Source organism: Varanus komodoensis, unplaced genomic scaffold (assembly GCF_004798865.1).
Source record: "Varanus komodoensis strain SLA01 unplaced genomic scaffold, ASM479886v1 scaffold2, whole genome shotgun sequence".
NCBI classification, from domain to species: Eukaryota; Metazoa; Chordata; class Lepidosauria; order Squamata; family Varanidae; genus Varanus; species Varanus komodoensis.
This window is the reverse complement of record NW_025335568.1, coordinates 19,056,626-19,079,595: the sequence shown is the minus strand read 5'-3', so window position 1 is coordinate 19,079,595 and position 22,970 is coordinate 19,056,626. Positions and strand designations below refer to the sequence as shown.

At 43.3% G+C, this 22,970-nt stretch overlaps 1 protein-coding gene across 1 annotated transcript; it reads left to right on the top strand.

Annotated features, from left to right (window-relative positions):
- The first annotated feature begins 7,358 nt into the window (after positions 1-7,358).
- Positions 7,359-22,214, top strand: LOC123022959 (alcohol dehydrogenase 1B-like). Its single transcript, XM_044429150.1, has 9 exons — positions 7,359-7,437; positions 9,376-9,477; positions 10,631-10,769; positions 13,801-13,888; positions 14,002-14,221; positions 15,895-16,158; positions 17,261-17,396; positions 19,327-19,465; positions 21,993-22,214. The coding sequence occupies exons 1-9, from the start codon at positions 7,420-7,422 to the stop codon at positions 22,015-22,017; spliced, it is 1,131 nt and encodes a 376-aa protein (XP_044285085.1). The 5' UTR covers positions 7,359-7,419; the 3' UTR covers positions 22,018-22,214.
- The last annotated feature ends 756 nt before the right edge of the window (positions 22,215-22,970 follow it).

The following is a 22,970-nucleotide window of genomic DNA, read 5'->3' as shown; positions in this document are numbered from 1 at the left end:
TCTCTTGCATGTTGATTTCTTCCTTTGTTTCCAAGTTGCTTTATCAGTAATTTAACAAAGCAATTGGAAAAAAGACCTTTTGATCTATCTGTCTCTCCTTTCATATAACAAGGCCTCTATAAAAACACTAAATCCCTCTATAAAGACCGCTGATAGCAACACTGTTGATTTTGCACTTGGTACTATCTGGAAAACACAGAGATGTAAAACAATTGCAAAACTCATCCTTGTCTTAATAGTCTATCATCCATCCATCCCTTTGATGTGATTACCTTTGCACAGCTAGAATTTAATACTGTAAAGCGGGGGTCCCCAACCCACAGGCTGCGGAAATTGTCTTCCACAAAACCAGTCCCTGGTACCAAAAAGGTTGGGCAAAAGTGCACTTTTGGGCAAAAGCACTTTCTTTACAGCAAAAGTGCTGCTGTAAAGAATCTAAGTTGGGATATCTTTTATCATCTGTAAAGAGCAAAGATAGATGAATCTGTCAATTTGCTTCCTCCCACAGTCAAATGTTTTAAATCTCAAGCCCTTTCTGTCTCAGATATGGCAATTCTTATCCATATGCAACAATCAGATTCAATAGGGACAGCTATCCATAGCATGGGAAGGGCCATATTACCCTTGCCTGACATGTAGCTGCTAAATAGAAGAATCTGTCAGAAAAAAAGGTGGCAACATTAATTCAGCCTTTTAAGAACTAAGCACCCAAAGTGCAGGATCTGGATAGATGAATCTGTCTCCTTTGGTTCCTCCCACGTACATCTTTTTAAAAATCACAAGCTCTTTCTATTCCGAATATGAAGAAATTCACACATTTTAGTAAATTCTTATCAAAATGAACTGAAATATAATTCCCACCCATCCTCAATGTAGAATTATTGCAAAGAAAATATCTGACCCAGTCACTTGCATATGAAAGTCTTCTGATCATTGACTAGGATGGAAATGACAGTCCTGACAGTTAGGACCCTGACGGTATTGAATGGGCTTCCATGGGAGGTGGTTGAGGCCCCATCGGTGAGGGTGTTCAAAGATAGGCTGGACATGCACATGGTGGGCATGTCATGAGCGGAGCCGGCTGGAGCCAGGGGTTAGACTAAATGGCCCCGGAGACCCCTTCTGACTCACTTTGTTTCTAAATCAACAAAAGGGTGATTGGGTTAGCAGTGCAAAACTCTTTCTCTACTTACTTCCTTTTGAGTAGGCCCAAACAATACACAATGCCTGAGATCTGTGACCAAACCCTCATCCTGGGTGGCTTCCTGCAACCCTCCAAGAAGAAACAGTGAGCAGAAAGAAGCACAAGGCAGCCTATTTCAGCTAAGGGGCTTGCTTAGCTACTGGCTTGTGAGGAGAAAGCTCAGGGGGTCTGCCAGCAGTCCTCTTGGGGCAGTAGTGGCCGGCTTGCCTCTTCCCCACTCTTCACAGGCTGGTCATGATGTTGGGCTTGTCACCCTGGAACTGCAGCTGGCCCAGAAAGAACCACACTGGCTGTGTGGGCAGAAAGAAGGTCTCCAAGCCCTAGCTCAGGCCTTGAAGCACTTCTCCAGGTCAGAGGTGGGACTCCAAATTATCCTGCGGCCATCCAGACAGCATCTAGTGGCACCCTGAATCGCCCAAGATTGTATATTTCCTCCAAAAGCTGTAGGGGATACCCAATTTGGATTAGGATGGTGGCACTCTTCCTCTTTATTTTCATAAAATGTCTGCCACTCTGAAATGTCTGCCTCACCCTAACCCTATTTATTTTTTATTAGATTTATATCCCACCTATGGAATATAAATTCAGCTATGGTGCTCCCTTGGTATAAGTGGTGACCTTGACACACAGCCAAAGGCCAGAGGTTTCTGGCCTGTACTTCTCCATATTATAGGTGTAGTTGTCCATGTGACTGAATTTTCCTTATTTTAAAAAAATATCTTCACATAAAAACCGGTCAGAGACAAGGCTTGTCCAGTTCTCCTTGTACTAGGGTTGTTTGTTTGAATGTGAAGGTAATTGTTCTTCCTGAACTAGGCACTGTATGATTTGTCATATTGTCCCACAGTCTTGGCATTTAGAACTTTCTAATGTTCTGTGTATTGATAAGTCAGCGGATCAATTATCCTGCATGGACTGGGTTGTTCCTACAGAGAATCTTTAGTCCTGCCGAAATTCCTCTGTAGGAACTGATCTCCTGGTTTGGTTTTCTGCAGCTGTCTTGAGTTGCAGGCAAAAAGGCCTGGCCTTTCTTGTCTTTTCACTTCATCAAAACTTTTTTTTTTAATCTCAGCTGCTTCAGCGCACTGATCTTCTCCGTTTATTCAATATTTGCTGTTGAAGTAGCCTCTGCAACCAAACTGAAGATCTAATTTACATGGAAGTGTACAGTGGGCTGGGTGGGTAATTTTCCTTCAACATAAAGTACTTTCACGGTTTACATTAGAGTTCTGGCCTTTATTTGGTTTTGGCTGGTTCCTGCAAATCTGATTTTAGCAAACTGCTGTAAAGGAGAGACTCCTCCTAGAGACATCTTCTTCCAACTATTCCTGTTTCCTTTCCAAAAGCTTCCCCTTTGAGAGGCCAACTCTCTCCACTTAATCCCATTTGTTGTGCAGCCCTGAAACAGGTTTTGCCACTTCAGGGAGAACTGTGGGAACAGTCTGGGAACTATTTGCAATGTAGCTAGTGGGCTAGTTTCAGCCTCTAAGTGCTACATTCCAAAGCAGGAAACATCATGTCTTAGCAAAGCAGGTCTACTTTCCTCTGAAACATCCCCAAACTGCCTTTTTAATGGTCACTCTGTAAATCCATATAAGCAGATGGCACAGTTCCTTCCGCACTGGCTGTGTGGGAGGGGGAGCCAAACTTGGTGCCCTAGCAGGGAGCTGGGACTGTAAACAAACCAACCCCAAAACACCCTCCTATGACCTCCGATATGCTCTCCGGGCGCTATAGGATTGTGCTGTTAACTGCTTTTCATAAAGCATAAAGTGGAAGCCTTCACTGAGACCGTGGGCTTGCCTGTAAAAACTGCAAGATAATGAGCAAAAGTGCTGCTGTGCTCTGGCTGCCAAAAGCCTGGCACTGCAAGGACAACTTTAGACCTAAGGTGGGGTGCTGATCCAGAAACCATGTTGTAAGTCCTGTCCCCCACTTTTAGATCTGCTAAGGTTTGCCTGTCCTGAAAGTCCTTCCTTTTGTGTTGTGTCTTAATCTGTGCACCTCTTTTGCTTCACTTTCCTGTGCCTCTAGTAAAAAGAAAAGTGGTCAAAATGGGTCAAGGGTGTTGGGTTAATAATTGCCTCATAATCTCTAGTTTGCTTTATCTGATGAGGATGATAGTGCAAAATGTGCCCCATCTATTGGTGCTGAGGGCTGGTTCCACAATCTTTTATACAGCACGTGTTTTCCACCGAGATATGATTGCCGTAAGAAGCCTGGGGCCTTAAACATTGGCAAACTAGGTCATGAGGCACTTCCGAGAACTACTGTGAAAACGCACGCGCTCACTCACTCACATCCAGGCTACCATACTTGGAGAATAGTAAAAATTAACCCTAAGCATGTTCCCCTGTACATTATTGTAGGCTAAGTGGCATATGATTAGGAGTTGACTACAATAAGGACTTTTAAATTAAGAATTAGTGCTTGGGTTTTGCATTTTTCCTCCTCCCTTCCTGTGCCTTTCCTTTTTATGTTATGTCCTTTGGATTATAACTCTGAGACAGAAAATGGCTTGATTTTAAACTTTGCAAGCTATTCTGAAGGCCATCTTCAACTGAAGGGTGGATAAAAATGCTGTAGATTAAATAAGTACACAAAATCTAGCATGCTGAGGATACTGATTATATTTAGCTGAGTCAGTTATATAGCTTTGGTGCCCTAGGAAATGGATCTCCTTGTCTTTGTGGCTGGGCTGGGTCTACTCGCATGACCACATTCCACACCCAACCTGCCATCACACACACACACACACACACACACACACACACACACACACGAGATGTGTATGAAAGCTCAGGGCTTTCTTCTGGGTTGCTCTCAAACTTTGGCTCATGCTCCCTCTGAGGCTATGACTGATCCCTTCTCTGTGTTCCAGAAAAGATTCTAGATATGACTGTTTAACTTGGCTTTTCAAATTGTTGTTCTGTGCATTATGACATTTTAAACCGTTTAAAAATTCATTATATTTTTTCTGAACTATGGGGGTGTGCCTGATTTTTTTGTACTTTAGAAAAGCAAACCAATGAAGCACTCATGACTGGGTTGCACAATGTGACAGCCCACGGTGGGTGCCAAGCCAGAGCGGGTTGTGTTGCGAAAAGCTAGACTTATCTCCACAGCACACTTGGTTGGGGCAAGCCACCCCAACAACCCATGGTTTATTCTTTTTCCTCCAGCAACCCACAATGGGTTGTTGTGTCATCAGAACCAAACAAGACCCCTTCGTGAGCTTTGGGAAGAGGCTAGCAAGGCAGCCAGAATAGTGAACCCCCTTCGGTTTATACTGCTTTAAACCCTTATACTTTTATATGATATCTTACGATGTACCCTGCTTCTCCACAAATAAGACCTAACTGGAAAATAAGCCCTAGCATGATTTTTCAGGATGCTCATAATATAAGCCCTACCCAAAAATAAGCGCCAGTTAAGATCATCAGCCAGAGAGATGCATTTAGTACGTCCCTTGCAACACAATTCGGGGTTTGAAAAGTTATGACAATGTTCCAGAAGAAGATGACATGACTGTATTTGAATAAATGTAGCTTGTTGTACATGAAAAAAGAAGACATCACTTGAAAATAAGCCCTAGTGTATCTTTTGGAGCAAAAACTAATATAAGACCTGGTCTTATTTTGGGGGAAACACGGTAATTATGTTGCTGTGAATTGCCTGGAAAGCTTCAGCTATTGGCTGGTACAGAGACCGATTCTATGTTCCCTAGACCACATCCAGAAGACCAGAGGGTGCCTTGGGTTCCCAGATCTGAGACTGGAAAAGCAGTTCTGACCTGGGACTAGAATCCATGTTCAGATCCTATTCCCATACCTTGTGCCGAAAGAACCTCACCCACTGGATCCCAAGGTAAGTGGGTGATCCAGGGGAGGAACAAGATCCATAAGGATATTGTCCAGAAACAGTTTACACAGGCATGCTAGGGTTTGCTGGGGCCATAAAAATCATTTACAGTTTATTCAGACATGCAGGAAATATATGCGGCATGCAGGTGGCCCTTGGAGGGACTACCAAGGTGGGGTCTCTACAGGAGGCCTTTATAACCTATCAGTTACCGTATTTTTCGCTCTATAAGATGCATCTGACCATAAGACGCACCTAGTTTTTAGAGGAGGGATCCATGGAAAGCTTCCTGATAATCACAGGCACATTCCCCATCACTTCCCCATGGGCTTCATTAAAAGACGGGTTGCCGTTTGAAAACACACACTGACCTGTGATTAGCAGATCTCACCTGCACCAGAGGAGGGGGCAGAGCAGGGCATGCCAAGCGCATGCCGGCCAGGTGTGGTGCAGCCGGGCCGGCAGTGTGCCGGCGGTGGTCTTCCATGCGGCGCGGCGGCAGCTGTGGCGGCAGGTCTTCCTGGGCGGTGGGGGTGAGCAGTCCGTCTCTCCGTGTGGCCGGCGGGTTAAAGCCCGTGGCTCCTCCTCCTCCTCCACACCACTCCCCCTGAGCGACACAGCTCTCACCTGTGCTGGGGGGTGGGGTGGAGCAGCGTGCACCAAGCGCATGCCGGCCAGGTGTTGCCACGTGGTGCAGGTGGGCTGGCAGCATCCTGGGCGTCGGGCACACACACATTCGCTCTATAAGATGCACAGACATTTCCCCTTACTTTTGAGGAGGGGAAAAGTGCGTCTTATAGAGCGAAAAATACGGTACATGCACCATTTGGAGGAGGTGGGGAGAATCACATAGGCAGTTTGCTAGAGGTGCATGAGAGTAAAAGAAAAAGCTTGAACAGATTAAGACAAACAATGCCAAAGGAAGAACTTTCAGGACAGTCAAATATTAGCATATCTAAGGCGTGGGACAAGACTTGCAAAATGGTTTCCAGATTAAAGAGGTGCATCTGCGGCCTACTCTATTCTTTCTGGAGCCAGGTGAAAACCTTTATCTGCCCAGTATTTTAATTGTTAACATTTAAACTTTAGTTTTTAATACTGCATTTTATCCTGTATTGCTGCTATACCTCTGTGCTAATTTGGCTGCAATTGCTGTGGTTTTGTTTGTTGTCTTACTGTTTCATGACTTGTTAGTGTTGTTTTTAACGTTTGTTAACCACAGAGAGAGCTTCCGCTATTGGGTGGGATAATAACTAACTAATAACTAATTAGCATCCCATCTTAAATCTAAAGCTGTTCTTACAATTTCAGGCTTTCAGCAGCCATAGTATGGCAGAACGTTTGCTTCTTGTGAGAGCCTTTGTGGTGCTGTTATAATGGTTAAGAACAGAAGACTGGGACTCAGGTGATCTGGGTTTTAGTTCCACTCAGCCACAGAGCTAAATGGGTGACTCGGGCCCATCACAGACTCTCAGCCCAACCTACTTCACAGGGTTGTTGTTGTGGGGATAAGATTGAGAGCAGGAAGAGGAAGAGAATGATGCCAGCCACTTCAATTCTTTAAAAAGGAAAAAAGATGGGTTATACATCTAATAAATTAGTAAAATAAATAAATTGTGCCCTGACCATTTATGTTTCCTGGCAGTACTCCACCCTCCCCCTCTCCCTGTCCAATTGTCAAAACTGGCTGCCTGGCGGATTTTCAGGGTGGGAGAAGCAGGCAGGCACAAATTGTCTGCCTGCTCCTGACCAACACCATCATCCTTTGAGTTTGCAGGCTTACTGGCATCCCATCTGGATTGTGGCCTAAACACACAAATACTTTTTCTATTGCTCTGCTTGATTATTTTATTAAACAATCAATTTAATTTGTTTTAAATAAATTTCTTTTTGCCTTCACCCACTGATATGCTTACTGTATTGAATCCTTAAAAAGGAGCATTCCTGTGTGGCAAAGACTGCCCTTCCCTTTGCCTGATATGATGAACCCTGGATTCAATTACCTCTCTGCAATTCAATTCCCGCCTTCTACTGCAAGGTCATAGTTTTCTTAATATCACAAGAACAGATTGCTTTCTCCTGAGTTTTCTAAAATGTTCTTCATGGCAGTCCAAAGTATCTCCAGTAACACAATTCTAAGCCATTCTGGTTATTTCAACTACTGGAAGGAAAGAAAGAGCAGTAGAGGAGGGGCCATGTTTCTTGGGGTGGGACTTTGGAAATATTAGACTTGGTTGGAAGACAAGTCAAATGTTTGCAAATTGCTTTCAGAGAGAACCTTTGCACATCTTGAAAGATAAGCTAGAGACACTGAAACCACACAGAGAACGAAATATATTCTAAAGTCTAGCAGCATGAGCACTGTGGGAAAAGTAAGTAGACTTTTTCTTCCAACACAGCTGATGTATGCAGAGCTGGGTAGCATCTAAAAATAAAAACAGTTTTTTTCTCTCTTTTGCATTGTTGCATTGAGGGAGGGCCGAGAATTGCTTGAGGTTCAGTATCTTTGAAATGTCCCATTGCTCAAAAAATCATTAGCAATGTGGCATAGGTTAGAGGCGGCGCTGGGATTGCTTCCCAGAAAATATGCATTCAAAGCCTCCAAGTATTGCTGGGCATATTGAACTCATTGTCTGGCTCTTTGGTCTATGGCTTTTCTCTTTTGGTAAAAGAAATGAACAGATTTACTACTTTGGAAAGCTGGAATGCCTTCTTCTAATGCTGAAGGACTCACTCTGCTTCCAGATGAGGCTTTGATTGCACAATTGCCCTATGCGCCATTCATACAATTTTTCTGGGGCTTCAGATGTCACCACCTTCCATCTGTGGTCCTCCCATGCTTTCTAACGGCTCCTTTCTGTTTCTTCGCAGAAAAGATGGGTTAAGGAAGAATAGGCAGGGTGGCTGCACAATGACTTTTGACTGCGAGAAGCAGGAGAGCTTTGCCTGAAAGAGTTCAAATGTTGCCTAACTCTCTCTGAGGCCTCATATATTTATGAATGGCCTCATATGAGCTGAGCTAAAATTGCTGCAAATGTAGTAAAAATGAGTTGGGACAGCAAATCCCAAGGTGGTTGAATACATGACACCACTTCAGACTACAAGTGTGAAAAATACTTCAAAAGTAAAAAAAAATCCTGAAGGTCTTTCTGCAGCTTGTTTTGGCTGTAAACAGCTGTACTAGGTAGCAAGCCCTAATGAAACTTCCCTGAGAACTTGTAGAATCATAGAATAGTAGAGTTGGAAGAGGCCAGGGGGGCCACTGGGTCTAATCCCCTCCTTAGTGCAGAGCACCAACTTAAATCATCTCTCTCAGATGGTTGTCCAGTTGCATCTTGAATGCCTCCAGCACTGGGGATCCCACAACCTCCCTTGCTCATGGGTTCCCTTGTTGTACTGTTCTAAGGGTCAGGAAGTTTTTCCTGATATCTAGCTGGAATCTGGTTTCCTGTAACTTGAGCCCATTATTCTGTGTCCTGCACTCTGGGATGATAGAAGAGGTCCTGGCCTTGCTCTTTGTGACAGTCTTTCAAGTACTCGTAGAGTGCTACCTTATCTCCCCTCAGTCTGCTCTTCTCAAGGCTAAACATGCCCACTTCTTCCAGTCCCTCCTCATGGGGCTTTGCTTCCAGTCCTTGGATCATCCTTGAACCCTTTCCAGCTTGTCTGCATCTTCCTTAACCTGTGGTGCCCAGATCTGGACACAGTGCTCCAGACGAGACCTAACCAGTGCTGAATAAAGGGGACTGGTTTATGGGGTTGCATATATAGAAAAAGAAGGAAAGAAAAAGGACAAACATGATACTTATATGGTAAACACAAATAGCATATATTTATAGATATTTGCAGTACATTCCACAAAAATTTCAAAACAGGGAACATTAAATACAGTGGTATCTCTCCATGAATACAATTAAAATACAATATAATTAATCAATAATAAAACTTCACACAGTCCTGGGTGCTATAAACCGGAGCTGCTAGGTCACAACTTTGGAGACAGACGAGTCTTAAGAAAACATCTGAGTGTAAGACCAATGGGGACCTAAATTGTTCCAGATGGCAGGTGCTGCAGCCCCAAATGTTCTACCACAAGTGCTTCTTAGAGGAATCTCCATAGCTTGTGGGCCTCCTTTGAAGCACTCTCTGTAATGCTCAGAAAGATAGTACAGTGATATAAGGAGTAAAATAGCCCCAAAAGTAACCTGGTCCAAAATTGTTTAGGGTTTTATATGTTAACAACCACACCTTGAACTTGCGGCAGGAGTTGATTGGCATCCGGACAATCTTGTGATCTGTTATTTTCACAGGTCATCAAATGCAAAGCAGCTGTAATCTGGGAACACAAGAAACCATTTCGCATTGTGGAAGTAGAAGTGGCCCCACCAAAAGCAAATGAAGTTCGCATTAAGGTAATGGGACAAATCGTTCTCAGTTGGCCTGCTGTAGATGATTAGCAGCTTCTGTAAACATTCTCCTCAGTGTAGCAAACGGAGCTGGTGCTTCCGTCCATGGGCGAAGCTCCCACACCTGGAATGGTGACAGGGACTGCCAAAGAGTCACTGCCATCTGATGAATTCTTTGATTCAGATTTCAGTTACATAGACATGTCTCTGCAAAGAGGGGTAGAGCTTTTTCCTTGTTGTTACATTTCCTTTAATATCCCATCAAATGTGGCTCAAATTTTGCCCATTGAAAGGGTATTCTGAGTAGCCTTGTAGCCAGCCTTCTTGTTAGGTGGGCAGCCAATTTTTAGGTGGGTTGTTTTGGGGGCAGTAGCAGCATAAGACGACTGGTGAAAATGGAAAGATTAGGCCCATGGAAGGGAAAAACAATGACCTCCCCTCTTACTCCTCCATGCAGAAAATGTGTTACCTTAAAACAAAGCCCTCAACCAAAAGGAGCCACCCCAAATCTTTTCTGAAAGGGAGGGGAAGAGGGCAAGTATCAGTTTGGATTCAGCTTTTCACAAGGGCAGATGCTTCTCCCACATCCCAAAGAGAACCCTGCTTGGATTTATGCTGATGCTGACCTGTTAAGTTCTAATAAAAGGACTATGATGCTCAGGTTTCATCTAAGACTCCTGGAGAAGGAAAAGGGGTGGGTAGAGACCTGCTCCTAACACAGGGCTGCAGGACTTGGTGGTTACCATATGGATTGAAATCAGTCCTTGGGAACATGTCTTGAAGGTACTGAAAGAGTCCAGCTTGTTTCTAGGTTATTCTTGTGCTTCATTCATGCTGCTGGCACTCACCTCTCTCTTGCTTGAGGCTCTAGATGTAACAACTATGAACCCATCAGCATGCTGCTGGTAGTCCCCTGCTGATCCCCTGATGAGGTCCTTCCACGTGCCCCTGTTGACTAAAGTGAGATGGATGGCGAATAAGAAGAGAACATGTTTCAGTTGTGCTGTCTCACCCCTGGACAATTCTTTTTCTATATCCACTTGAAAACTGATGCTGAAGAATAGGACAGAAGAAATTCCTTAATTAAGAATCAAGTTGCACCAGACTTTTCAGCCTGAATCAGTAGTCTGTACTTAGATGACTTTCGTGTTTCTTCCAGATTTTGGCTTCTGGAATTTGTCGCTCAGACGACCATGTACTCAGTGGTGCACTACAGAAAACTCTGCCCGTTATTCTTGGTCATGAAGCAGCCGGTGTAGTCGAGAGCATTGGGGAAGGAGTTACCAGTGTGAAACCAGGTATGGCAAACAAGAGAATGCCAAGCATCATTTTTATCGGCCATGACAAAATGAAACTAGGGAGGCAGAGGAATGGCACACCAGGTTCTTCTTTGGTGCTGGCAGCACCTCACTGCTGTCTTTAGAATGATGTAAATGCCAGAACATGGGACTGGTCACTAGAAAATTACATGAAAGCAAGAATTTTTGGAGTAAGAGTCAACAGCAGCATTTTTCACTTAGTGCACCTGTGCAAACTGTGTATCCCCCCCACATATACAGTACATGAAATCCAGGGAAGATTTTTCTATGAATGGAAGGATTTTTGTTAATGAAACCCCATGGGGAAGGATTTCTCCCCACCCTCTACTGCACCTACACACCCTTCAAATCTTCTGTAATGGGTTGGGGACCCTCCAGAGCAGACGGTGGCGCAAGACAGGAGTTTAGGAGGGAAGAGACAAATGCCTGCTCACCAGACATCAGATTCTGCCTTAGCAGAGGGGGCTTGACTTTAGACCATGTTCATGAAAGTGTTCTTTATCATTGTCCCACTGAATGAGGGATGAAGGGTCAGCATCAGAGCAGGATAACAGCCATAGTGCTCTGGGAGTTGCTTTCCCCCACTGCTTCCGCAAGGCCCTCGTCAGCCCCACCAAAACTGTTCCTTCCATCCTCTGCTGCAGGACATTTTGCCATTAGTTCCACTTCTGTGAGAGTTTGCTAAGCACCACCTGCACTGCATGTTGTTTTCCCCTTGGCTGTGCCAGGTGTGAGAAGCTTTAAAATGTGAAGCTGACAGTGCTAAATTAGAACTTGCTAGGGTATTTGCATGCAAGATTTACCCCCCTGATTTGCATGTTGAAACAGCAGCACAAATCCCTTGCACTTCTTTTGAACCCTGGAATGGGCCCAGTATCAGTCAAGCAGTTCCTTTTGCTAGATCATGGACAGACTTTGGGTGGAACTTATTCAGCGAGGAATCTTTCTGAGATCATTAACAGCAGTTAACAGCAGATCGTTAACAGAGCAGTACTCTGTTCAAAGTATACTTTCTAGCAGCTGACAATCCTAGGAAGAATTTAGAAATGTGTTGAGAAACACTGGCTGTGAGAATCTAAAAGCAGATATGTCTTTTGTATTATCTTTCCCACTGGTTGTTTAATATTCTGCAGTTAAAATTAGAACAAGGGGTAGCCACCCTGGGATGCTGTGAAATCTGTAGAACTGAAATGGTGGTATTTCTGAATACTATTTTTGGCACTGACAGAATCTCAGTTTTCAATTTGTGAGGAGAAAATAAAAACTCAGGTTCGTGGGAAAGATCAGCCATTCAAACCTCCACTGCTTTGTTGACATTTTATGGCCCAGGTTTCCTGCAGGTTTGACTCATGATAATACATTACCTGGTGGACTCAGCTGTGAGGTTTCACTACAACTACAGGGCATTTTACACTCTCCTGATCATGTACACAGGTACAGAGCAATTAATGACAGAATGCAGACATTACAATGAAATTCTGAGGTCAACATATACAGAACAAATAAGGAAGATCAGCCAAACATACAAGTAACAATATTTCTAATTGCAGTGTATTGACATTTCAGTTGAGTAAATTCCAGAAACTTGAACCCATCTCTGGGTCTGCTTAGATATGTAAATTCAGGCTATTAAGAAATCTTCCCTGAAATCATAAGCCCTTGTGTTACATTCCATTATCAGGAAGTCTGAGACCCTGAGTAATGCATCCCTAGGCCAGGACACATGGAGCTCTCTGGGCTAGCAAAATAGATACTTCCTGGTAATAATTCCCACAGGGATTATGTAGCTACATTGTGAATGTATATAATGTATATTAGACTGAAGGGCCTGTCTGCTCTGGCTTACAGCAAGAAGAGCAGAAGAGCGAGAGAGAAGGGAGCGGGGAAGAGTGCCATTTTAAACAGTGACTTGGCTTGGAAAGCTGATGCTTTTGAGAAAGAGTGCAGATTTGATTTTATAACACAAAAGCACACATAAGCAACGTTTTTCTGCCAGGATTTATCCAAATTTTCCCAACAACACTGACTATTTATTTTACCCATCAGAAATAAATATAAGACAGTAATGTAACATAACATAATATAATAAAATATAATTATTTTACCTATCGGGGAATAAATATAAGGCAATGGTCTTATCACTACTTAGTTGGGAGTAAGTCCCATTTGCAATCAGTGGGAGTCACTTCTGAGTAGGCTCGCGTGGCAAATCATATACAAAAGTGAAGTAATGCAAATATACAAATTAACAATAATATCTAAATTCAGCAAAAAAGAGGATAAATGTATATCAGCACCAGTAAAAGTTAATCACATGGAAGCAATGAAAGCAGAATCTGGTAGTAAAAGGGTGATAACATGATGGATAAAAAAGCCTGGGAAATTTTCTTTTAAAATTTATCTGCCTGGTGCTGAAAGAACATTGAGCAGACTCCAAAAGAGCCTCCTGGGGGAACATTGCACAAACAGGGAATATTGCCAGGAAGGCCTTCCATTATGCACTGGGGTCACGAGTAGTCTGTACAAATAGGAACAGAAAATGAAATGTAGTCTGGAGCAGTGAAGAGAGGTAAAGGACCAGCATCACTTAGCATTGTTAAACCCGATGGCCACACTAGATGATCCAGTGCTGATCCATGGTTGGGTATCCCATCAAAGTGGTAGATTCTGTTCAGGTTGACTCTATCACAACAAAAAGAAACAATCAAGTAATTGCAGACTTGTTGAACCAGGAGCCCTGCAGCTGTGTAGGGATCACACTCCCAGCATTTCCAGCCAGCTTGGCCTTTGGGTGAGTTGCCTGAGGATGATGGGAATTGTAGTCCAACCTGTCTGAAGGATGCTTGGTTGGGGAAGGCTGAATTAACACTAGGAATTACTCAGCTGAGCGTGGTCATTCTCAGAGAAATCTTTGCATTTTACTAGGACCATTTTCAGGCTATGAGCTTCTTGGAACTTTCAGACAGACTAATCTTTTTTTCTTTCTTTTTTCTTTTTTGGTAATTCCCAGGAGACAAAGTCATTCCACTTTTTTTAGCACAGTGTGGGGTGTGCAGCTGTTGCTTACACCCCAAAGGCAACATGTGCAAAAACAACAGGTGAGTTTCCATCCTTAGTTGTGGCGGCATTAAAAGCGACTTGTACTGTCATCATTCTAGTCCTTGATGAAAACCATAAACAAGGATCTGATTTCACCTTCCATCTTTTCAAGCTTTGACAAAGCCACTGGATTAATGGCTGATGGCACCTCCAGGTTCTCCTACCAAGGAAAGCCCATTTACCATTTTGTCAACACCAGCACATTCACGGAATACACTGTGGTTCCTGAGTATTCAGTGGCCAAAATTGATCCTGCCGCTCCTCCTGAAAAAGTGTGCCTGATTGGCTGTGGGTTTTCTACTGGCTACGGTGCTGCCATAAATTCTGCAAAGGTATGGTTTAGCACATATGCAGCTGACCTGCTGCCTTGGGGATTGGTGGGATGTTATGCATCTAAGACTTACCACTTACGAAATTGTATTGGGAAACATTTCTTGGGATAATGTGTTCTCCAGAATATTTTGTTTGATTATTTGATTTCCATGACTGTTCCAGAAGGGACAGTTTACAGCTTCTAGCACACATACACAAAATTGTGCCAGGTACAGGTACATTATGTGCTGTACAACATGGCTTGGCTTGGCTTGGCTTTCTTTTTTGAGGTACAATGCAAATCGATATGGCTGACTGTAACCCATCAAACTTCAAGGATTGTGGGTATCCTATAAAGGATGGAAACAGCATGGATCTGAAGGTCATGCCTGTACTTCTCCCACCCTACAAAAGACTTAGATGACTGATTGGGTCATGTAAGTCCTTTGCCCTCTCTTGCAAGGTGGACAGGTTTGGAATCATATCCTAGAGAAGCTTCCTTGCTCCCCTCCTTTTTCTCCCAATGATGGCTCTGACTTTGGCCTTCTGCTTTCAGAGCTGCAGCTGGAATTATTCTTTCAGCACCAGCTGCAAGGGTGGAGGAAAGGCACCTGGAACTCAGAGTCCCAGCTCTAAGTGTGGAGCATGTTTCCAAGGTCAGAGCTGAAATAACAAATTTTCCTATGGCCATCTCGACTGTGTCTGTAGGCCATAGGATTGCACACTTAGTGGAAAACCCTATGCATGCTTAGGCAGAAAAAGGGCCTACAGTTTCCAGCAATGGGACTTGTAGACCCTTTTTCTGCCTCAACTTGCATAGGCATACACCCTTAATTAGTTTACATATTCATAACATACTTCCTGATCATAAGAATTCCGAAGGTTCAGCCAGTGACATAAAACCAGTGCAAAGCCCAGATAAAATAGTCAAAGGCATCAATAGTTACTTAAACTGAAAGAGAGATGCACATTTTGTAAGACTGTTGCTGTGTTGTTGTTAGTCGCGAAGTCATGTCCGACCCATTGCGACCCTATGGACAACATTCCTCCAGGCCTTGCTGTCCTCCACCATCCCCCGGAGTCCACTTAAGCTCACACCAACTGCTTCAGTGACTCCATCTAGCCACCTCATTCTCTGCCGTCCCCTTCTTCTTTTGCCATCTATTGTTCCCAGCATTAGACTCTTCTCCAGAGAGTCCTTCCTTCTCATTAGGTGGCCAAAGTATTTGAGTTTCATCTTCAGTATCTGGCCTTCTAAAGAGCAGTCAGGGTTGATCTCCTCTAGGACTGACCGGTTTGATCGCCTTGCAGTCCAAGGGACTCGCAGGAGTGTCCTCCAGCACCACAATCCAAAGGCCTCAATCCTTTAGCACTCAGCCTTCCTCATGGTCCAGCTTTCACAGCTATACATTGCAACTGGGAAAACCATAGCCTTGACTATACACACTTTTGTTGGCAGGGTGATGTCTCTGCTTTTTAGAATGCTGTCTAGATTTGCCATAGCTTTCCTCCCAGGAGCAAGCGTTTCTTAATTTCTTGGCTGCAGTCCCCGTCTGCAGTGATCTTGGAGCCCAGGAAAATAAAATCTGTCACTACCTCCATTTCTCCCCATCTATTTGCCAAGAAGTGATAGGACTGGATGCCATGATCTTAGTTTCTCCAAAACAATGTTTATTATTGTTATCTGATGTAGGTAGAACCTGGTTCTTCCTGTGCCATCTTTGGCCTGGGAGGAGTCGGCCTCTCTGTGATCATGGGCTGTAAAGCCGCTGGAGCTTCCCGCATCATCGGGGTTGACATCAACAAGGACAAATTCCCCAAGGCTAGAGAGCTGGGAGCCACGGACTGCATCAATCCTCTGGATTTCAAGAAGCCCATCAATGAAGTGCTCTTTGACATGACAGATGGAGAAGGCGTGGACTATTCATTCGAAGTGATTGGGCGCACAGACACCATGGTATGCGCATGAAGATAACATTGTAGTGGCAGATGTGGAAAAGGATGTGTTGGATGGAGGGGGAATAACATTTCTTTTACTGAAGATCAGTCAGTCCTTCTCCAGTACGTACTTTTCTCCAGGTTCTGTTCCAATTAGTTGTGGCAGCAGGAACTTTGGGGCACTTGAGAGAGCAGAAGGTCAGGAATTTTGGCTCTAGACATGGAGTTTGGCCACCTAACTCTCTGTGCCCTCAGGACAATCTGCAAGCAGAGGAAATGATTGGCTTCATCTGTGCTGCTCTGTAATCCCACCAGTTAGCCTATTTGTTGAGTTATTAACATTATATGCTGCCTTATCTGCTAAACAACCACCAAGCCTAGCAGGAGTTCATTTCATCTAGGGAAACAATAAGGTCCCATTGCACTCCAGAGAGCAGCTGGCTTTGTTGTGTGGCGCCTTTATCTCATTTATTTATTTTATTACTTAAGTAATTACTTCATATCCAAAATTTTTCTGGAGGGCCTTCCAACTGTTTGGAGAGCTGGAGGTGAGGTCATGGACACAAGCTGCTGCAGGAGGAAGAATGGCTGGGATATGCATTTCCTCAAATTAAGTTCTCATGTCTATTGTCGCTCTAGGCGGAGAGCTAACTTGTTGCCCAGAAAAAGCAACATGAGCCCAGACGGCTTTCTTAAGACACCCTAAAGTGCCCTACCTCTGCCTCTACCCCTTCCACTTTTTGATTTTAATGATCCCATTTTTAAAACTGGCAGCTGGATCACTATGAAATGCACTTCTGCTGTTGGAAGCTGTGGGTCAGTCAGTGTTTTGGGGAATCTCACCCCACCTCTGCCTTGTACTGATTCTTTTGGAAACCTGGTCGTTTGGCATGCCCAGCAGGCATTTTCAGATGATACCCAGGGGATGTTGTCAAATTACCAGATGGGCCCACAGCCCAGAACTGTTGCTGTAGGATTTGGTGTATTTTTTTGGTTTATTGCTATCCATATACAGCAAAACTGTAAGAGGCTTATGACTCTTCATAGTGACATGGGTCAGGATGGACATGGCAAATATTCTTCTTGGCTCGATTTGAGTGGGTGACTTTGCATTTTCTTAGGCTGCTGCCTTAGCCTCCTGCCAGATGAACTTCGGAACCAGCGTGTTTGTGGGAGTGCCTCCCACGGCATCTCAGCTTACCATTTCCTCAGACCTTTTCTTCTCAGGCCGCACTTGCAAAGGATCTGTATTTGGAGGTACGGCTTTATCCTGATTGGCCACAGATGCATTCAGTGTATTTATTTTGGTTTTGCTTATGGGAAACCCATTGCAATCAAATCCCACAGAGTATTGTTCCCATTGAAATAAGTTGCTGAAAACTCCCTCAACGTCTAATTCCAAATGTGAATTTGGAACATGTTTCAGTTCTATTTCGGGTTCCAAAATGTTGGCACAATATCAATTTGTCAGAAACATAAAGCCAAAACAAGCATGGTGTTGGAGACAGTATGGTATCAGATTCCCCTGACAGTGTTTAAAAACTAAAAGCAGCTGCAGGGAGGCAGAAAACGTGGATCAAAGAAGTCTTTAACCCAGCCTCTCTAACCTGGTACCTTCTGGATTTGTTGGCCCATCATACTTAAGCAATGTGACCAGATGTGCAAAGCAACATATCCAGAGGGCATCAGGTTGGGGAAGGCAGGATTAAACCTTTCTCATGCCCTGTTTTTCTAGGACTGTTGGAGGCAGCCTTATCCTAAATCAGAAACGCTTCAGGGTTCAGGCTTGAGTGGTGGGTTTTTAAATCAAACCTAAAAATGGTGGTGTTTGAACCTGAGCTTGTACATGCAAAGCATGTGTTGCAACATTAAGCGATGCTCCTCTGTGTTCCGTTAGGCTCACAGCAGGAACATAAAGGCAGCTGCCTATGGTGTCTCCCAACCACACATGCACAGTCCTCATTATTTATCGATATATTGCATGTTTATACTGCCTCTGGGCTCTCTGGGGCCTCAGTGGCAGGTCTGAGACCACCTCCATCAGCTCAGGCAGGGAGTCTCTTGGGCAGAGAGGTGGGTGGTACAGCAACAGAATCCCTAATCTGTCTTGGGTGCCCAGTACAAGATGCAAACCCTCCAAGACCAGCACTTGAGTGAGCAGAAAGCCTAGACAGGGAGATGGAGTCCTTATGGACCACGGCCACCCCCTTCCCTGACCCTCGAGGCGCTGCTAGTGCTGCAATGACAGTACTAGGAGAGAATAAGCCTGCCCACTTCCCCCACCCAGGTCTCAGTCATGCAAGCCAGGCCAGCCCCTCATCCACAATCAAGTCATGGATGAAAGAGATCTTGTTTTGAGCTGACCTTCCATTCAGCAGCAAAAGCACCGGGCCCAAGGCCAGCCTGGTAAGGCTGCCAGGCAACGTCCAGCTGGGGGCAAGACCAGGGGAGGGGACAGCTGGAAGACATCTAAGACATCTTCTCCTTTGCTGCCCTGTCAAACCCCCAAAGCCATATCTCCCCCTACCCATAACTATACTAATAGGTACATCCCCATGCCCCCAACACAGCCCAGAATTATAGAATAAAACCATTATTTTTTAAAAAAAATTAAAAATCTGCTATACATAAACCAGATGCATCCCTGTACATATTTCCCTAGTGCCATCCAGAAACATAAGGCTTTATGAAGAACAGGCATGATGAACCTCCAATCCTTTTCTCAGTTTAAGGAAAGGAATCTGACAGACTAGGATTCTGTCACCCCACACTTTCCCATTGGGAAAAGTGAGAGAAGCCTTGGGGAACTGCTGCTTCCAAGCCCTCCAGGCACCCTGAGACAGAGTTTCCCAGCTGAGCTAACTTCATTTCCCCTTTTGCCCTTTGAGGATGGGGCTTCAGGGAAAGGGGCATGTCCAGATCTTGGTGGGCTGGATAGGAAGGTCTGGCAGGCATAAAGTGTCCCATTGCTGGCAGGGAAAAGTCCTGTCATCACTAGATTAATGTAAAGTAGTATTCTCTCAACTGGACCCCAAGTCTCTCCTTTCAGGGCCAGTGTGTCTCTTCCAATGTGCAGCCTAATGGCGTTGCTAAGATGGATTCAAGCCAGAAAATCTGGGCAACTGGCAGAACTTTCACCATTGTATCTGAGTGCTTATGACCCTAACCTGCTCTTTCCTATTTTCAGGCTGGAAAAGCAAAGAATCTGTCCCTAGGTTGGTTTCAGATTTCATGGCAGGAAAGTTCAATCTAGATCCATTAATTACTCACACTTTGCCTTTTGATAAAATCAATGAAGGCTTTGAACTGCTCCACTCAGGGAAAAGGTAAACCCTTTCTTCTTTCTGAATAACTATTGTACCCCCAGCAAAAAGTAACCATGTGACAAACTACATATTATGTTAATTATACACAGTGGCTCCATTCACACAACATGACAATCTGTGGTTACCATGGTTTATGGTGTTTTCTAACCATGATCTACCTGAGAAATAATTGAGAGGTTTCTACTTATTGTGCTTTCATCGTACCCACTCATTCCTCTCAGCCCCTGATGATGGAATTCAGTCCCAAGGTGCATTGCTCCCTGCCTATGTCACTTGCCTTCCAGCTTGCTCAGAGCAATGATTATTATGTTCATGAAGTATTTCCTTGATTTTTCTGTTTGTAATACATGTGCTTTTGTAGTAAGTGTCTAATCTATAAACAAAACTGAACTTGCTTTTCACTATTTTTTAAAATCGGCTTTCTAATATTACCAAATCCTTCTACAAAGGATCAGGCATCCCCCTCCTCCCCCACAAGAACTACGTACTAGGAATGCTAATCTATTAACTTCCTTGGCTACAGTTGACCTGATTTCAGTTGCATCTGGTGACAGTGCAAATCTTAGTGATACAAGTTAATTGATGGGTCATCCAAACATGAATAATTCTCTTTCTATCAATGAGTGATTTAGTAAGAGCGGTGGCTCCTTTTCACATCCTGAAAGATATGTGAATGCATTAATTGATGAATATATGATTAATTAGTCAACTGATGCATTTCTGTGTTTTTGGTTCGCCAAGTCTACTGGGAAATAGGTGAACAGAGATCATTCTCCTTACACATCCATTTCCCAGAAAAATCTGCTCCCACCAGCCTGCCAGATACATGTTTAGCAGAGGAAGAAGAGGGAGACTTATTACTATTCAAGAACTATCACAAGCTATTAGAAAATTTAAAAAAGATAAAGTACTTGGTCCCAGTGGATTTACTGCTATGTATTACAAGTGTTTAGAGGAAAAATTAATATTACCACTTCAACATTAAATAAGAGAAACTATTACAGACAACATGACAGGAAGCTTATGTAACATTGATACATAAAGAAGATAATGATCTCACATTACCACATTCTTACCCACCTATTTCATTATTAAATGTGGATTACAAACCTTTTACTTCATTAATGGCAGAGAGACTAAGAAAATGTATAGAAAAACAGATGCATACAGACCAGACTGAATTTGTCCCAAAAAGATTTATGAAATACAACGTATGTTTTGTGATTGATGCAACTGAATTGGTCAAGAAGAAGACAAAAACTGCACTTATATTTTAGATGCATGGAAAGTTTTTGATAACATGTCTTGGCCATTCTTAATGAAAACTGTTGAATACTTAGAGTGTGACTCAAGCTTTATGAATTGGATTCAAGCAATTTATACTAAACAACATGCTAAGATTTTAATTAATGGCACATTAACTGATAGTTTTCAAATGAAGAAGGGAATATGCCAAGGATACCCTTCTTGCATCTTTTATTTATTCTTGTACTGGAAATTTTAGCAAAAAAAATAAGACAAGATCCACAAATTAAAGGCTTAAAAGCAGATGGAGAAGAATATAAAATGATGACATAGTCTGGGCCATTCTAAATCCACATCAGTCTATATAGTATATAGTAGAGCAAATTGAAAAACCTGGACTTTATTTAGACTATAAAATTAATAAGGAAAAAACCCAAAAGTTATAGATACCTGTTTAGCAAGGAGTGGAGAGCTAACTCTGCTTTGAAACAGTACACAGAGGAAGTGTTTTTCTTGCAGCCCATATTCCAGCAGCACTGCCTGAGCTAGCAAAGAGGCACTTGAGCAGAGCTCTCCCACCTCCCAACAGAACAGGGGTCCTAGTTGCCCACTGGTCAGCACACTCAGTGTAGCAGGAGTCAAAGCATGTGCATGCCTGGGAGCAGGGCACACACAGAAGGCACATGGGCAGTCTCTGGGGACTGCATGCGGCCCACGGCCCACATGTTGCCAACCCCTGAATAGATCAATTAAAACCTTCCGTCCTCTAATCCCAGCCATGATTAATTTGAGGCTTTATGCAGTCCTGCTTATAAAAGTCCTCAGAGTACAAGGAGGCTGGGCACTGATATGTATGAAACAAAGATATTTATACTGTTTATCTTAGAGTTAAACTCCTGACTATGTTCCAGGAAAAGTTATACAGTTTATACAAATGGAAGGAATAATTAAATACATTTTAAATCCCATGGATTTCAGTGGGTGATGTCTTTAACTCATCTACTGAAATAAATAGCATTTTAGAAGTACTTGGTTTTGACAGAAGCTGCCGTTCTTTTCTGTTCCCTTTGTTTTCACTTTCAAATTTCCAGCAAGGGCTTAAAATCTGAAATATTAACCTAAGGATTAAAACATGGGTTTGGAGACTTAGTCATACTTTACACAGACCCACTGAAATCAGTAGAACTTTAGTCAGTCATCCCCTTGAAGTATGACTAAGTCTAGATCTTGGATAAGCAGAAGAGAATTCATCATCTTACATTTAGGTTTTCTTCTGTTTCAGCATCCGCACTGTTCTGATATTCTAAAGTCCCGGAGACAAGGAGAAGTGCAAGGCAATGATGTCTTGGCAGCTGAGTTCCATCAAATCAATTACAAGTGGTACAATCAATCACCTGGAGAAATTATTGCATTCTGCTGTGTTACCCCGATGCTGCTTTATTGTATCTTACATTGATTCCACAACAATGACTTTCTTTGCTGTGAAAAAGAAACATGAATACAACATCAACTTGTCTCGTGATTGAAGAGGTGGCAACAGTTATGAGGAGGGTGGGGCATTTCGAACATGGAAGCGCTGGATGGTGAGGGGCATTGGGCTGCAGACCTATGGAGCATGTGGGCTGGGTAATCAAGCACATTGAAGGGCATTTGATGTGCTGGTGTGGATGATGGGAGTCTTTTGCCTCTGGAGGGCACTAGGATGGGCAAGGCTGGTTGAAATCACCAAACAAAAAAGGGGGTGTGAAAGAAAAACAATATATTAAGTTTTCTTGAGGAGGCAATAAGTATTTCCTGTTTTTTTAATTAAGAAATTAATTAAAATTAAGAAAACAACTGTAATTTTTCAGTTTTAGCTTTATATATTTTGATATGAAACACTGGCAGGTTTAAAACTAAAAGCTGTTTCAGCAGCCTTATATTACCTACATTTTTGTTTAATTCTGCAACTTTAAATATTTAAATAAAAGGAAGAACTATCACTGATTATTAAAAGGCCAGAAATAACTTCAGTGAGGCCTACAGGAAATGTGTTTCAATGCTCTTTAATTTGTATCAGACTCTTCTTCTTGTTAGTTGCAAAGCTGTGCCTGACCCATCGCGACCCGATGGACAACACTCCTCCAGGCCTTCCTGTCCTCCACCATCCCTTGGAGTCCACCCAAGCTCACACCTACTGCCTCAGTGACTCCATCCAGCCACCTCATTCTCTGCCATCCCTTCTTCTTTTGCTGTCAATTGTTCCCAACATTAGGGTCTT

What these genes read in the sequence shown, in the direction of transcription:
- LOC123022959 (XM_044429150.1), top strand. An exon ending in CAAAGGATCTGTATTTGGAG is followed by an intron (nt 17,397 to 19,326) that starts GTACGGCTTTAT and finishes TCCTATTTTCAG; the next exon opens with GCTGGAAAAGCAAAGAATCT. An exon ending in CTGCTCCACTCAGGGAAAAG is followed by an intron (nt 19,466 to 21,992) that starts GTAAACCCTTTC and finishes CTTCTGTTTCAG; the next exon opens with CATCCGCACTGTTCTGATAT.